This window comes from Lepisosteus oculatus, chromosome 1 (genome assembly GCF_040954835.1).
Source record: "Lepisosteus oculatus isolate fLepOcu1 chromosome 1, fLepOcu1.hap2, whole genome shotgun sequence".
NCBI lineage: Eukaryota > Metazoa > Chordata > Actinopteri > Semionotiformes > Lepisosteidae > Lepisosteus > Lepisosteus oculatus.
The window spans coordinates 26733964-26750789 of NC_090696.1; the positions used below are offsets into that span (position 1 = coordinate 26733964).

At 34.5% G+C, this 16826-nt stretch overlaps 1 protein-coding gene and 1 long non-coding RNA gene across 8 annotated transcripts in view; one reads left to right on the top strand and one right to left on the bottom strand.

Annotated features, from left to right (window-relative positions):
* The window catches only part of LOC107077063 (uncharacterized), a 70896-nt gene that overhangs the window by 38127 nt on the left and 15943 nt on the right, over positions 1–16826 (bottom strand). The gene's annotated exons all lie outside the window — the stretch shown is intronic.
* The window catches only part of ttc29 (tetratricopeptide repeat domain 29), a 94324-nt gene that overhangs the window by 12756 nt on the left and 64742 nt on the right, over positions 1–16826 (top strand). For 5 of the 7 annotated variants that reach the window (XM_015344504.2, XM_069188641.1, XM_015344505.2 and 2 more), the window contains exons 4-5: positions 6788–7038; positions 8787–8972. In XM_015344504.2, coding sequence (XP_015199990.2) covers positions 6788–7038; positions 8787–8972 — 437 coding nt within the window. The remainder of the gene's footprint in view (positions 1–6787; positions 7039–8786; positions 8973–16826) is intronic. The other 2 variants (XM_015344501.2, XM_015344503.2) reach the window with 2 other exon arrangements.

The window sequence follows — 16826 nt, forward strand, 5'->3', positions numbered from 1 at the left end:
CAGTTGCCCTCTAATTAGTAGAAATTAAACTTACATTAAAATAGAGATTGTTTCTGAAACAGATTAATGAAATATTACCCTTTTTGAGTAGCTTTAGATGGCAATTTTGTAAATACTGTATTGTCTCTGTCAAGGGCTTGTCCAGAATTTTTCTCCTAGGTTATTTACCTAGGTTATTTACCCTCTGATCACATCAATGCACATAAAATTGCTTTTTAAAAACATAGTTTTAAAAAAATGGATATGCATCATTTTGTAATTTAACTAAATGGAACACCATAGGATAGGTCTCAATATTTTCGTAAGGTGCCATACTTACTGCTTTTGTACCAGATCATCAATGGAGATCCGCAAACGTCATTGTATAGGCTGTATGAATCGCCATTTCAAATAAACTGAAACAGGTCTTTTAGTTGTTTTGCTGCCAGTTTTTTTAATTGTCTCCTGATTCACATCAGGATCTCGAGACATTTTTTAAAGCAAACAGAAATCCTATATTTGTTCATATGCTTTTTGAGATTAATTGTAACTGGATTTAAATTTGTGCATATCTGGATACTGTAGGTCTTGTTTTTACTTCTGTAAAGGTGTTCTGGGTAACACTATATAAGAATAAATTTGTATTGCTTTGTATTTTAATCCTTCCTAAATTTACTAGGTCTTGATTTTGTTCTCAGAGTTGCAGGTTTTGAAACTCTGCAGCAATCTATTGAGCCTGTGCCGCTCATCACTCCCTCTGATGCGTCACCCAGACCTCTTTGTTTCTCTGATGTACAGCAGGATGTCCATGTATTATTTGCCCTCTGTTAGGCCTTAATTCTGTACATTTTTAAATAAGACTTTGCACCAATTCATGTCTGCTGGGTCAGAGATGCATTATAGTTTCTTGAATTAGAAAAATAAAAATAAAGACTTTGTGGCTCCAAGAATTGTTTGGGATATAACAGTGTTTTCTCTAACGCCTTGACAACCATCAGATCCCATTCCTCCTGTGTAGGAATTCCATCTTGCTGTCTTACATTTGCCACAGACTCCGCAGAAAAGATATGCTCTCTTGCTTTTTCATTCTCTCTTGACATTCTTTTCTTCTCTCCCTACAAAAGAGATTTGGATGCAATCAGACGTTGTGTGGTCTGGGTTTTATATATTTGATTTCAAACACCCTTAGATTTTTATCTGGAAAATATAATTCAGGGCAAAAGTAGCAAAAGAGTACCTCCTGCATACATAGTGGCTATGCAGTAGTAACTAGTTGTGTAGGAACAAGATATCTTCAGTCTGCTAGCCATTTTACATGATCATTTTTTTATATACAAGTTTACATACTGTATTAGTTTACATATTAGAAACCTAAGTTTTCCTAAAGTTTCATAAATGTCGTTCCAAAGGGTTTTATGTATTTAATGTGTATTGTATTTTCTTTATTTTTCATATAATTTAATTTTAAATTAATTAGTTGATTGTTTTACTATTTGCTACTTATAGTAATCAGTTGAATAATCTCATTAGCAATCTTCCATCATTACATTTCACAATATAATCCCCTTACCACATACATATAATAATAAAACCATACCTAATTAAATAAGTGCCACTATGGTGGTATCTATACTGTATATGTCCATTGAATAATTTAATTCTGCCTGTTCATTTAAATGCACATTCATATCATCTATCTATTCATTATCAGAAAGCTATTTATACCTGGTAAGGATGATGGCACCCCAGAAGCTATCCTGCAAACAAATTGTGCAAAGGAAGAACTACACCCTGCACAGTCTAATCTATTGCAGGTCACACACTTCAGTGACACAAATAGCCAGCGTGTCTGTAGAAAATGGGAGGAAATACTGTAAAAGAACTGGGGAAAAATCCATCCAAACAGGGAAAATGTGCCAACTTGAATACATAAAAAATATACAGGTTCAATAAAAAATAATAATGATTTTTTTAAATATTGTGAAGCAATTTTGGTACGTGGATTAATCATCAAAGTGCACATTGTGCCTCATAACATCTTTAGGAGAATTCTCACAGTTTGATTCACTGCCAATTTGTACTTCCTAATAATCACAATCATATTATTTATTATTTAAAAGAGGATCTTAATTGTAATGATAAATGAATTTTTTTCGGAGTTTATTTTGTGTTCATTTTGGTGTTGTACAGTAGGGTATGTCGTGAAATTACTGTACAAATTCTTGCTCAGTGCTATTCCTAAATCAAACCAGCAGGTGTCCCCATAAACCATACAAAGCATGCAGCACAATGTTCAGTCGACCTGTACAATCTTAATACACTTCTCACCTTTTAACATTGATTGTGACTTTTATTAATGTTTTCTTTGAAAGAGAATGCTATTTTCATGGCAAAATTACCAGAATATCCTTATTTTTGTCCTATGCCATTAACTGATGCGTGAAGCAAGTATGTTAGCATATTGTTACAGGAGTTGCATAGCATTAGTTCAGTAATGAATCACAAAGAGCATTGAAAATTTAGCAATGTGCAGCATGGGAATGTTCAGAAATATGGGGTAAAGTAGTTTAGATGGTTTCATGATTCATCTCTGAAAACGAGGAAAAAAAGAACAACAACAAACTTGGAGGTACAATGTGCGTGTGGAGTGGAAGTTTTTTTTTGTGCTGTTTGTCACTAATAATAAATAGTAACTACAAAACAGTATAATAATAATAACTCCACAACAGATCAGGTGGAGAAGTCAGTAATCACTTCCCAATCGAATTAAAGAAAAACTTCAGGAAGACAAGATTGTATAAGCTACGAGTGGAATTTAGCTAGGACAGTGGGGTTAACAGCCCTACTCTTTTAAACGGTTTCTTATCAAGCTCTCTTTTACATATTAAACGAATGGTGCCTCTGTCAACCATACTGTGGCATTAATTTCAGAATTATAGTCCGGTGGAAAGAGTGGAATGACCTACTGGTCCACAACCACTAGCAGGAAAAAGATGGTTTTCCTTGGAGGATTCCCATCCCAGTACTGACCAGACCCAACCATTCCTAAGCTTTGAGATCAATATACTGTACATAGTGGTTATGCTTCGGCCTTAAGTATAGCTATGATTATAATAACAATAAGTAGAATATTTTTATAAACTGGGGTTCACAAAAATTGAGAATTACTGAAATTAGAATGAGTGGGATAATCAGCAATTAAAATAATCATAACCCCCCACGTTGTAAAAGATATGCCAAGAATATAGAGTCTACTTTTTCTCAAAAGCAAAATAGTGCTTTATATAACTTCCAACACTTTTCTTTTAAAGATACATCAGTTCTTAAAATAGATGAAGTTTAGAAATAAATACAGATATTTGCCATTGTAACTTAAACATCATGTGTGATACATCAGTGTTGAACTTTGTGATTTAAGAAAATCTGTAGAGGCCGTTAATCTATTGATATCACTGTAGCACCGTTTTTAATACCATGTGAATATGAAGAATACATGCAGACTCCACATAGAAGGCAGCCCAGGCCAGAACTGAATTCAGGACCCAAGAGTTATGAGACAGCAGCACTAACCATTATATCACCTGAAACTGTACAAATTTCTAATAATAATTACACTTTCATTGAATAAATAAGTATACTAATTATGAAAGAGATACCTCGTTAATCAATTATAGCAATTAAACAAGTAAGATGGAAACATAATTAATAATACATGTAATTTAAACATTTCTGTGTTGAAATTCATGAAAATGTCAAGTAGGCTATACAGTTTTCTTTTCATAAAACAAGCTCAGTCCAAGATTAATGTTAATTTTGAAGTATGAAACAAGACCTCAAGGTGGTACGGTATGCATGGGGTCTGCAAATAATTCAGAATTTCACTTAAGTATAGAAACCTGTCTAGAATGCACTCCATTGTTCCCGTAATTTCAAGTAGCTGTTTCATTTGAGTAAAAGCCACATACTGCAAGAAAAGTAAAAAAGCACAATTATTGTCTCGTGGTTTTGATATACTACTGAAGTAGAATATTTAAAATTTTGAGAAAAGATCATGTATAGACAAAACTGGTAAAATCTATAAGTCATGGATTTTCCTGGTGGGCATTCAGTTTCACAAAATACTGTGTAAAATCATGGGTCAGCTTCAGATTCCTTTACATTTTTAGAACATAGTTTAGAACAAATCAAGTTGAAATTTGTTTTATAATATATATCACCAAATGTTATCCTGGAAAGGTTTATGGCTGTTTTATATACACATTTTATCTATTTTATAAATATATATGTCGATAATTATCATAAAATGACTGTCAATTAAATATCCTTGTACAGTATATAATCAATTACCACATTTAGATATACAAATGCACTTTTTCCAGTATTTTAATGTGTTTCTTTTCATTTTTAATGGTCCTCACATGCTTTTTTGTCTAGACTTTAAGTACTGTTTTCCTAAGCATTTTCATCTTCATATGTAAATATTACCTGTGATAGGCTGGTGTCCCGTTTAGGGTGCACCCTGCCTTGTGCCCCTTGCTTGCTAGGATAAGCTCCAACTCCCCTGCAAACTTGAATTGGAAGTAGCCATTAGAAAATGGATGGATGTTAATATCAATTAAGTAATTCTGCATTTTATCCAGAGTTTTTCTAGCATAAATAACAAGTGCCATAATGTAAGACACTTGATAAACATAAGAGGGTATTGAATTGAATTGCATATTGTTTAATACCAGTTAATTTCCAGTTAATTAAAAGGACTAATTGTAACAGGGACTTGCAGTGTAAAGGAATGGAATACCAAAGTTGCCCATCACTGTTTTGCAAACTGAGAATATTCATTTTCACTATAATCTGCCCTTAAAAGCCATTTACAATCAGTAATACAATTGTTGTGCATGCTGTAGCCAATCTAAAGCAATCACCCTTACCCAGACATTTCAGCAAAGGAATGAGTGCTTAATATCAGGTATATACAGTATGAAGATAATTTGTCAACTCTTATGCACAAACCTCTCTCCACATACTGTAGTAGAAATAAAATAGTTAAAACTGTGAAACATCTAGAGAAAGTTTTGCATTCTCTTTATAAAACTTGAATGGGAAGAACTGAAAGGTAATGCATATAATAGTAATAGTAATAATAAAGAATGCAATCCTTTATAGGACTACAGTTCACTTACTGTATTACTTTGCTTTTGCAAAATGAAATGTATAGATAAAATAAAATAATAGATTTGTTTAATTCCTAAAGTAATAATAATCAGCCAAAAATAAACATAAACTTTTCCAACCCTCTTCACCTCTAGCACACCTCTCTTCTTTAAGGGAGTTATATAATCATCAATAAAAAAAATTATCCAAAATTCTATATGCATGGAATGGGATGTCAGAAGTCCTTTATACCTCCAAGGTAGAAATAACTAACAAAGAAATTCCAGGTTAAATAAAACTTTTTTTGTTCTTGTGCTCAAATATATGTTTCTTGTATTTAAAATGAGAAGACATTGCACAATAGATAAATTATTCTTATTCTTCCAATTGAGGAGAATTATCTTCTTAGCTGTTGCCAAGGAAAGAAGTAGTAAAGAGGATAGATTAAAAATAAGGTACTGTAACTGATTTCTTAATTCAAAATATAAATGCAATATGTTTGATTTTGCATTCAAGATTTTAGTGTATAAGGTATAAATACTGTCCCTTACTATCAATTAAGAGATTAATATCTGTCACCATACTGTCAGTGGTATTAATTAACTCTTAAATATGTTTTGCTGTGCTGTGCTCAGTAAGCACCGTTTTGAATTTTTGTATCATTGCTGTTACATCGCTTCTGAGAGTGTTACATTTGGCAAACCTGCTACAGCAACTTCTCACACTTTTTATGTATACAGATTTTTGTTTAATAAATTAAAGATTTTCACTTCAAATGTCTACACAGATCTAATCCTGAAAAAGCTATATAACAATAAGACTATTGCATATTGAATAAACCATAATTTGAATGTGAAAATATTTTTTCTTCAGATAGCAAAGAAAAATCATAAAAGAATAATCTGACTTTGATTGTAAGGCTTTTATTTTAAAAGAGAGATGTAATAGGTTGTGCATTTTACATGTTGTGTGAGTGCCATCTGGCCCACTCAGTTTAAGGCCCTCTGCTCTGTGTGAATTGTGTCCGCTTCCATTTTATGTAGAAGGCCTTCTCTGTTTCCTAAGTTTAGTTTACGGTGTGGTATACAGACTCTGGCAGGGAGAGGTAGACCATTATTTCCAGGATAAAAGGCAAATGAGAAACCCCTCAGTCATCTGCATCTCCAGGAGGTAAAATGCATGGAGATGTGAGGCATAGCAGGGTACACAGATGTAAGCTAGAAGCTTGGGTGCATTGGGAGAAATTTATATCACTGTTTTTTTGCCTAAACATTAATGAATTCTGTTTTTCAAGACAAAAGATTCGTGAACATGGGTACGCTGAAAATATAGTTTAAATGCCAGGTTGGTTATTTTCAGCAGGGACACTTGGATGGTTTGACAAACAGAAATTATGTTCAATCCATAATTTTTTAATTTTGAAGATTTAATACTAAATGTTTAATGTAAAATTTAATGCAGTATTTTTCAGGAAGGAATATGGCCCATTCTATTTTGTTATTACAGTCTACTTTGCTCATGGACTGGACATTAAAGTATCAGTGCATTTTATATGGGCACATACAATGAATAACAGACTGACATCTCCAGTAATGACTGTAATTGATTGCAAAAACAAATATATTAAGGGGCTGATGCATTAGAATTAACCTTTTAGTATGCTTTCTTTTTTCTCTATTCCCAGTTACAGGAATTCACACAAACACAACATCTGCGTAGACATGCTGCGCAAGGGTTATCACAAGTCCTTCTCTGAGCTCTTCGCTCTGATCCAGAAGTGGAATGCCTCTAGGGAGGCTGCAGGGCCTGGGTCAGCCATATGGCAGCAGGAGCCCCTTGAGGAGCAGCTTGATAAGCTGGATCAGCTTCAGCACTTCCTGACCAGGGCTGAGGCAGCCCAGAGAGCAGGTAAACTGGGGAATTCTGGGTACCAGAGCAGCAGGAGCGGCAGCAGCAGGTGCCTGGGGGAAGAATTGGAAATTGTTTCATCTATGAATTTGCCACATTTCTGAAAATTAGCACATAAAAACTTTAACCTGCCGAGTCCCCGTGATATAAAATACTAGTTGAATCTTTACAGTATGTTACTTATTTTATTTTTAAGCAAGCGTCTGTACCTTTGCATTAACGTGGGTTTATTTCTTCTCCATCATTAATAACAGAAATAGAGGTGCTGAGAGGTCATATCTGAGATGTCTTTTGGGAATCCTTTTTTATTTCATATTTATGAGTTATCTGGCCTGTGGTTTATGCATGCAGAACATAAAAAATATGGCAATAGTTGCCTGAACTCTAGACACCTCTGTAAGCAGAAATATATTAAACCTGCTGTAAAAGCAGTGATATTGCGTGTCACTGAGAGCTTTTCTGTTGTGTGACAAATCTAATAACACAGGAAATGATATCCTTTCAGCTGGACTCTGAACTTAATGGTGATTGCAACAGTTGCATTTTTTTATATATTGCAGTTTTGAAGTAATGAGAAAATGTTTTGATCATTTAGAATACTTTAAAAGAATGGATGATAAGAAAGTATGCTGACTTAAAATCCACCGACTGCCCAAAAATTATAGTTTTATATAAATTATTAAACGAAAACTCATATAACTTTAATTTGTATAGAAACTGAGAGCTTGAGATCAGGAAACACAAAATTCTGTATTAGACATTTGTGTCTTAGATTTGTGGTATAAAATTAATAAAAACATCTGTAATTATACTGCTTTTTCTAATACTTTTTTATATTATTCAATTATCTTCTTGGACCATATGTTGTACTTACCCTTATCCTAAATACAGACCCTCTTACATCCTTTGGTTGGAATTGTGAAATTTTCATCTTCACTTCTCATCTTTAGGTAAATATATGCAGTGGTGGTTAATAGTTAGTAATTTCTAGAAAATCAAATAATTCTTTTTTATGTAGAGATTACAGTGTCAGTGATTGTAATATGCAAGTAGTGATTTGTGTTTTGGATTTTTTCTTGCTGTATGCCTGCCACGGTTCTGTTTGAGGATGATGTTGCATTCATAGCAATGGAAGTTTGAGACAGAAGAAATGACATCAAGCTTGGTTTATGGCTTTTAATCTCAATGAATGGCTTAAATATTGCCACAACGATGCCAATCAATCCATGGATTGGTTGCGTGACTGTTTATATTGAAGCAAGTGTAGATTTGTCTGTGAAGTCATGTGCGTCATTTCTAACAACTTATAAAGTGTCTCCCTGTAATACCTGCGGTATGGTTCCCAAAGATTTGTGGAAAGAGGGGAAAGAAGCCGTATTACAACGTTTACATATTCTCCTGATTTTAGTTAAAAGTACAGCTACTTACTGAGCTAATTGTGTAATTTCATGCCTTACATATGCAAGTAATATGCTGAATTTGTATGTAATGAACATATTTTGTCTTTACAATTGTGAAATGAGTAGACATGCAGATCCCAATGTGGATACATTTTAGATGATGATCCAAGTGTACAGATTGTGACTTAAATAAATTCAAGCTTTTATAAATAAAATAATAAAGGAAGGATATCCATTACATGTAAATATGTAATGGTGAATGTTTTGCTTTCATGAGATATTTGCATTTATTTGAAGGGTACAATGCACTATAGGTACTAATTGCCATGATTGTTTTTTTATTTTAAGGTCGTTATGAGGAGGTTTACACAAATCAGGTGTCATTGGCACGCTATTTTGATAATTCAGAAGACAAATGGCTGTCGGATCACTTTTTCGAGTCCAGTCTTCACACTGCCTCCCTAATTAAGATTGATGGTGGCAAAAAAGAAGCCGAAGCCCATTCAAACATGGGTAAAGTCTACATGGAAAAAGGTACAGAAAAACTCAAATATAAATGATTTTGAATCAGATTTTAAAAGTGGGAAATTAAATATCATGCATTTATAAGATTTACTTTGCACAAAACGTTTGCATACTTGTCAAGCTTACAGTAATTCAATATTAAAAATCATGTTTTGCATCATCCTAATTCTACCCCCAATGTAAGGTGAATGTAATCAATGTGTTACATTTGTATAACCATTAAAAATATCAAAAGGTTTTACAATATTCATTTCATTCAAGGAATCTGTCTTTTAAATGAGTAATATACAATTATTGTTTTCTATTAAAAAATCCAATTAAAAATGTAAAAGATAGTCTTGCCTTGGATCACTCTGACTGTACTATAGGACATAGTTTACAGTAAAATTGAAAGATTATGAATTACAATAGAAGTTAGCAAAACAGAAGAACAGCACAAAATGAAGAACTAAATGCAATAATTTTAAAACTCCAAATTATAATATTTGGTCTGTTTTGTATTAATCAGATGGAGATAGTCCAGTTATGGATAAGAGCTATGTCTTTGGCAGATAAGATTCATGTTAGTCCTGCAAGAAATTAAATAATTGATTACACAAAAGTACATAATTCTTCAATTATTGTTTTATAGGCATTTTTCTTAATGTATTACCATTATGCTTGTACAAGGAAAAGTTTGTGTTTTACATAAATAAGTGCAGGCCACAACCAGTAGGACAGCTACAGTAGTAGCTGTACGAATAGAAGCAGCCCGGGAAACAAGAACAATAATAATTAAAGACAGAATGACTGCTTCAAAGTCTAAGGATAATATTTGCTAACCACTAAGAAAAAAGTCCTATTTCATCAAAGGGAGTGAAATTTAGCCAGGACACTAGGGTTAACACTCTTTTTCTTTAGAAAAGTGCTATGAGATATTTAATAACTAAGTAGTTTATCAGCTCATCTGAAGGACAGTAGCTCTTACAAAACAGTGTCCCACAGTCACCATACTGAAGTATTAATTTGGAAATTCTGGGCCAGTGGGAAGTATACCAACTACTAGTCAACTGAGATCACTTAACAATGTGTTTTGTCTTGAAGTCCATAAGAACATAAAAATGGTTAGAAATGATATGGAACCATTTGGTTCCTTTAGATCATCTGAGAGTGGGAACAAATCGTAGGAGATTGTAACTAATTGATTTGTGGATCTCATCCAGTCATTTCTTCAAAGAAGCCGGGGCATCAGCTTTATCAAAATGGCACCAAATTCCACACTCCTACAACCCTTTTTATAAAGATGCACCTCCTATTCCCGATTTTAAATTTCTTCCACATTGCTCCGCTTGTGTACTCTGGTACACTGTTGCTATATACTGTTGCTCTTGACAATCATTGTAATTGTTATCAGATATTTAAGACACACTGTTGTGCACACTTTTTAATGTGTTGGCTTTGGCATAAAATATTATTGTTCCACTTTCAAAAGCATTTATTCATATTACACAGCAGTTTCTAGTTCATTATTTGTGTTTTACTCCCTTTAAAATGCATTATGCATTAATTAATATGCATTAATTTCATACATTTGAGGAAACTTTCATGTCTTTACAACTATCTAAATCTAGGATCTAAAATCTGCATTAGTTCGTTTTAATATCTGTAAGCTCCTTGATTGAGATGGCTGTGATTTCAGTTTGTCAGTTTGTCAGTCTGCAGTCTGCAGTTTAACATGGAGGTGGTCACATGATATGGATATTTAAAACAACTACATTTTTGTTTCATTTTTACACCATGTTAAAAACCAAATGAAGGCGCCTTTAAGGTTATATGTGTTTTTGTATATACTGTATAAGGTACTGAAATATTTAAACCTGAATATTGAAATGAAACAGAAAAATAGTTTGACCTAAATTTAAACTTAAGTCAGAAGGATGAATGACAGGTCTTGAAATGCATGCACTGGCCTTACTGTTCATATGCCCTTAATCCCAGTAAGACAAAGTTGACAGTAGAGACCACAATGCATTGCTCAGTTACAGAATACCAAGAGTATTTCCAGCTGTGTCTGCTGGATAGTGGACATATTTCAGTGAGAATCGTTTAAAAAATCCATTGTTTGTCCTTTCTTTTAAGAAAATACAGTATAATAACTTTTCCTGTAATTCAGTAGCATGCATTGAATTCTCTGATCGTTAATTGTATTTGTTTTAGCTACTGCTGTAATCCTGACCACCTGTCCATGCAATATAATGTTGGCAATGCTCTGTAGGAGCGTTTTTCTTTTTCATTTGTCTTAAACTGTGTACATGAAAAACCCCATGGTAAACTGTTACACTTATTCAATGCCTGATCTTAAAAATAAGACAAGATGTAAAATACAGTATCTGCTCCTGACTAGCTTCTTTCAGATTTCTATGAACATGTGATTGTGTGCATACAGTACATATACAGCACATACAATTATCTACACAATTTAATAATTGCCAGCAGCCATATTACCCTGCAACTCAACTGACATCCCACTGAAGCTAAGCAGGTACTAGCCTGTCCAGTATCTGGATGGTAAGCCTCCTGGGAAAAACTAAGGTTGCTGCTGGAAGAGGTATTAGAGGGGTCACTGGTGGCCACTCACCCTGCAGTCTATGCGGGTCCTAATGTGGCGGGGACACTATATTGTAAAAAGCTGTCGTCTCAGTTGAGACACTGTAAAACCAAAGTCAAGACTTTCTGTGGTCATTAAGGGCATCTCTCGAAAAGAGTAGTGTTACCCCAGTGTCCTGGCCAAATTTCCCATTGGCCTTTACCAACCACGGCCTCCTAATAATCCCCATCTATGAATTGGCTTCATCACTCTGTTCTCCTCCCCATTGATAGCTGATGGCTTCTGTTGCATCATCCAGGTGGATGCTGCACATTGGTGGTGGAGTGGAGTCTTCATTACCTGTAAAGTGCTTTGAGTGGAGGCTCCAGAAAAGTGCTATATAAGTGTAAGGAATTATTATTATTAATTGTATCTCAAAATGTAAGTTTTTGTGATTATTCTCTTTATTTTCTTATAGCTTTTGCATATAACTATATTATTTTAAAATGTTACATGGTTTGATTATCGATAGTTGTACTACCATTCCAACGACATAACTAGATCATACTTAAATTGCTGTATGTGATAAAACAAGGCCACAGATTAATTTACTGAACACTAAGACTTAGTACAGTCCATTCTAGTGATGTCAGATCTAAAAGTGCAAATACTGACATTTAGAGAACCACTGCTAAATTACAATAAAAACTCAATAATGTAAATAATCTTTTTCAATTGATTATATATTGAACTCTGAGCTTTTGATTCTTTTAAATACACATTAACAAAAGGCAAAGTTAAATACACATTAACATTTCAGTGGGCCAGGCAGCCATTGAAACACAGCAACATATAGCGTTCCTTGATGAGCACCCACAAGTATGGATGCAATGCAATTGCATGATTGCTACCAAGGGTAGGGTGGGATTCATAGCTCGAATTAGCATACACTTCTTCCTCTTGTGTGGCTAGCTGTTAGTTGAGCTGTAAAAAATTCCCATTTTGTGGGAGTAGATGTAACACAGGTTGGTTTCACAAAACAATTGGCAATCCTAAGTATGTAAAAATGCGAGAATGAATCGATTAATAATCTCCATAGAACACAAGAAAAAGATTCAAGAAGCTTTTAAGATATCCATGAACATCATTGGTATAAAAATCGCTTGGTTGCTATTGGTAAAATTGAAAGCAGACTGTAAGATACGTTATCGATGAATAAAATGTTCTGCTTCAACAGTCAGTAAACTAGTGCAGAGAAACCAGCCAGCCAGCCCTGTTTGTTCCAGATGTAATTATTTTCAGTTTGCAGTAGCTACAGCATCAGAAATTTCAGAAATTGCACGACCCACACATCAGTAGAATTACTTCAGCTCACTATTTGCATGATCTAAATCTGTTCATGGGTAGTGTTGGCAGCTGAGAGACAAAACCACATCTTCTGTGGACCAGAGAACACCTGAGGTGGGGGCAGAAAGAGTGATGGTGTGTTTTATTGTTTGATGAATAATGTTCTGACCATGATGAACCTTTAGAAGATATGTGGAGATGTTATGGCGAGCATTATGACTCAACTTTTAATAACTTTTTAAATGGTGGAATTGTGATTATTCTAATAAATTCTAAATTTCTATTGACGTTTTCTGAAGTTAAATTTTTAGTGACCTCTTTTCCTCATTTGTAAATTCACCTATTCGCGTACTGCACAAATGAAGATTAAATGTGGGAACACACTTCTGCAATATTTTCAGCCTGCAGATTTTCTTTGCCCAACCTGCATGTCTCCGTAGTAAAGGTATATCTTGGTTAATGAAGAGTTTACATGTTTATGTGCCAGTGCGTCATGGGCCATTCAGTTCCTTCAAGAAAGAGATAGATGTGCCTTGTGTGTAGACCTGTTACCTGTATGTAACGTAGCATTGTGCTGTGAAATAAAAGAAATGCTAAATAACCTCCTTACTTTCTTGTCTGTTTTTACTGTGCTGTAATAAACTTTATTTCAGTACAGTAGTGCTGCATTTATAATAGTATAAAAAGTTGATGTAAAAAGTATAGAAAATGTGCTGCACTAAGAATGAAAAAAACAAACTCTAATGGAATCATAACAGTGATCTAATTTATTTCCACATGGAATAACTTGAATTATATGGGGAAAACAGTGCTTTTTTAAGTTTCTAGTACTCAGTTTCATTAAAAGTACTTACTACCAGTTATTACACTACTGTATATCTGAAATAGTTTAGGAGTTATAACAAAAATATTACTATGGAAATGCTTATTTTGTGAGCCGCGGAACCATACCCTATGTTCGCAATTAAGTATTAAGTCCCGTATTCGCTAATTCACCATTCACAGAAACTTCTAGCTTTTACATAAAGCTTAGCCCTTGTGAATACGAAGATTTTACTGTATTGGCGATTTAAGACAGTTTTACTGCCCATGGGATATGTGGACAAAGGCCTTAAGCCAATGGCTTATCTCATTGCATGAGCCAAACAGAAATTGTCCATTTTCTAGCAGGACAATTTAAGACCATGCAGTACTAGGATTACAGTGGTACAACAAGAAAACAATGCTAAGTCTTCCTATGATCAGCCTTTCTCCCTATCTATGTTTAACACAACATTTGCCTTCGGTAACTATTTTTTAACTTCACAGTCTTATTCCTATGTGGATCCACTCTAAATGTTTTGTCATCTTGTATAGACGAATGTTTAGCTCAGCCCTGTGTTTGTGAGACCTCAGGCAATCAAGCTTCAGAGAGGTGTAATCTAAACATTTTTTTAGGGTTTATTTAATTTAAATCTTTGAAATATCCAAAGTACTGTATTTACACTTGTTCTCCAGGTTACACCAGGGTTCAATTTAGTAAGTCTTTACATAAACCTACAGTAGGAAGTGACCCTTTCTTATTCATTGCATGAACACATATAGAGATCACTATTCTTGATATTGCAGTGATTCTCCCTTATTTTCCCTAGCTGTGTCGGTAAGTGAGGAAGGGGAGACAGGAGGGAAGAATTGCAGGCTCACCAGGGTTTATTGTCCTTTATTGGTTAACAGGTGTGTGAGCTAATCTATGAAAAAGATACACAGAGCAAGAGAGAATATAGCAGCAGCTCTAGGAGACTTATGAAGTGAAGACAAAATGAAGGGAAAAATCTTCTTTTATATATAGGGAGAATAAATTAATGATGAAGTAAAAATGTTTTAAAGCCCTATAATTAGTATAAAAAACAATAAATATGTCATACTGTACAATTTAAATGTACAGTGAAATAAATATTGGAGAGAGAATTACCTTTTGACAAATTAATAAATACTGTACTATATGTTTCATTACACTACACTGTCTTCTTCAGTAATTAAACACAAAATAAAACACAATAAATAGTGAAATCACTTGGGTACTTCCCTGACATGACTAATACAGGTTACTCACAATAGTCCACAAAAAAGCACAAGATGATATGAAGAGTTTGCCACTCATGCTTGAAAACAAAGTGAGACTACAGCATAAAATGGCACCCTGGTGGATGCTGGTGGTGACTACATAACGTCGACTCCAATCTTTTCACTCACAGAAGGAGATTACTATGTGCTCTTTACAAAAGAAACTTAACTTAAACTTTCTGTAACTCAACAGTTTTATTTGAGTGGAATTATGGGATTTTTTTACTCTAAGCAAATTTATGTATTGTAACTCGTGTCATTTAGCCTGTGGATTAAGTTGTACCTTGAAGAATAATGTTTAAATATTGTTTAAGTAATCATAATTTAAGTTCAAGCTCAAGTTTATTGTCATTATACTCATATACAGGTATATGGTATAAAGAAATGCTATTCGGCTACTGTAGCTCTCAAACGGTAAGCAGTACAAAAAACAACAACAATACAATTGTATAAGAAAAGAAGGACAGAGACAACAGGCAATGTGCAAAACAACAACAGGTAACAGGTAGTGTGCAAAACAACATCAGATGTGCAAAATCACACATCAACAGAATGAAATAAAGGTGTGAGGCACAAGTACAGTAGATTTCAATGTGTGTTTGAGTTCTGATAAAGAGAGAAGGCACAGTGAGGGTTCAGATTGTAGGTGAGAGAGGCTGGGAGTTTAATAGTTTGATAGTGCGAGGGTCAAAACTGTCTCTGACTCTTGTAGTCCTGACCCGAATGCTCCAGTACTGTTTTCTAGATGGTAGAGGGTCAAACAGTCTGTAGCTGGGGGATGTTAGGTCTTTAATGATGCTTAGAGCTTTCCTAAAGCACCATCTGACATAAATGTCCTGTATGGATGGGAAGGCAACCTCAGTGATGGACTGGGCAGTTTTCACCACCCGATGTAGGGCTTTGCGGTCAGCTATACTGCAGTTGCCATACCACACTGTGATGCAACTTGTCAGTGTGCTTTTTGTTATGCATCTGTAAAAGTTAGTGAGGATTTGGAGACATATCCTAGCCTTCTTCAACTGTCTTAGGAGGTACAGGCGCTGTTGCACTTTCTTAATCAGACAGGTGACGTTGAGAGACTATGTGAGGTCATCTGTGATATGGACACGGATGTCAATAGTTTTCACTGAAGTGTCTTACAGAATACTTGCTGATATAAATTAGTACTAATTTTGATAGCATAAAAAGAAACATGTAACTTTTAGAATGATTTCATATGGTAATATTTGTGCTCTGATCCATTTTTCTTTTTTTTATCCTGCTGTTACATCCCAGTATGTGGTCTATTTGTGTTTTTGTTATGTTCCATACTTCTTTGATTGTTCTCCCTCCCCCATTGGCCCACCATTACACCACTGTTTCCATATAACATCATCATCAATTAGCTTCTCGACCAATCACAACTCATCTTATTCAGTATAAAACATCGAGGTTTTCAGAAGGAAGAGGCCTTTTGTTTGACTTTGGTCACGCTCAGCTTCGGCTTTGTCGGTGTGTCGGTGTGTCGGTGTGTCGGTGTGTCGGTGTGTCGGTGTGTCGGTGTGTCGGTGTGTCGGTTTGTCGGTTTGTGTGTGTAGTTTTGTTGGTTTCTGTTTGTCTCTTTGTACTTTTGTTTGTTTGTGTTATCCTTATTTTGCCATAACCCTGCCCAAACTTGTTATTGTATCAACCTCTGTGTTCTTTTGTACCCTGTTACTTGTCTGCTCTTGTTTGTATTCGTAGTTCACTTGTGTATTTTTGTGAACTTTTGTGTATAGAGTTAGTTTAAATTGTTGGGTACATTTTGCACACACGTAGTTGATTCTTGTATTAGTCACACTAGTTCAGTACGGGCAAGTGCCGTTTGG